Source organism: Ruditapes philippinarum, unplaced genomic scaffold, assembly GCF_026571515.1.
Source record: "Ruditapes philippinarum isolate M1 unplaced genomic scaffold, ASM2657151v2 ctg21839_1_1_1_1, whole genome shotgun sequence".
Lineage (NCBI taxonomy): Eukaryota > Metazoa > Mollusca > Bivalvia > Venerida > Veneridae > Ruditapes > Ruditapes philippinarum.
Window position 1 is genome coordinate 1 of NW_026853453.1, and position 994 is coordinate 994.

The window sequence follows — 994 nt, forward strand, 5'->3', positions numbered from 1 at the left end:
AACACTGATTTGAAGAGTCAAAGCATAGAAAGTAAAAGTAATATGAAAAGTCAGAGCTTAGAAAATAGAAATGATGTAAGAAATAGAAGAAAGAGCTTAAAAGAGAAGAGCTTAGATACTGAAAGAGATGTGAAAATTGATAGTGTAGATACTGTCACAGATTTGAAAAATAAGATGGAGGGCATAAGAAAGATAAAAGATTTGAAAAATAAAAGCTTAGACGATAAAAGTGATGTGAAATTAGCTGGAAGTATTTCAAGCTGAAAGATGTATTTGAAGTAGGTCTTGTCTTAGGTTTTAATATAATAGTTTTAAGTTTTATACAATGTGATAAAATAATGTTTGGACAGGTAGTTTTTAACATGGAAGGAATTTGTGAACTTGTTTGAAACAAAACTTATTTGTTGTCATAGGAACTGAACGATTTTTTAATCTGACTGCATATTGATGAAAGAGGTCTATGCTTCTATTTTACTGGTTTTATTATCTGTGGATGGAGTATTTTAAAATATAAATATTAAGTCATAATATCATAATTATTATAAAAGGATGAATTTTTGTGATGAAACATCAAAACTGAAAAAAAAATTATCACAGGTACTGACAAATTTTATTGAATGAATTTTCAAGCTTCAAATGTTCTGCTTCAATTTTATAAATAGTTTTTGGGTGGTTTGGGGTGGGGGGATAAAAAAAAATTAATATAATACTTAATATGTTTGTAATAATTCCTGTAAAAATGATGAATAATGTTGATATAAGTGTTTTATAGAGAGTCTGAAAATTATTATGTATAATTCAGTAGTTACATAGATCTAAATGCCAGTAATTAATTCAATGTCTAAAGTTATACATGTGTTTCTTAATAAGGGTTACTGGTATATGATCATTTAACATGGAGGATGTATATACCTATCAGTCATGCTGCAGCATTTAATGTTACATATGATATACATGTATCTGATGCAAAGTGCGTAAAAAAGTTGGTATGAAC

General features: G+C 27.5%; 1 protein-coding gene across 1 annotated transcript; it reads left to right on the plus strand.

The window, feature by feature from the left end:
- Positions 1–7: 7 nt before the first annotated feature.
- On the plus strand, positions 8–686 carry LOC132736902 (uncharacterized; the record flags this gene model as incomplete). Its single annotated transcript, XM_060724115.1, is given in 1 exon segment — positions 8–686. A coding segment is annotated over 1 exon segment (257 nt), but the record flags the coding sequence as incomplete, so codon positions are not given.
- Between the last annotated feature and the right edge of the window lie 308 nt (positions 687–994).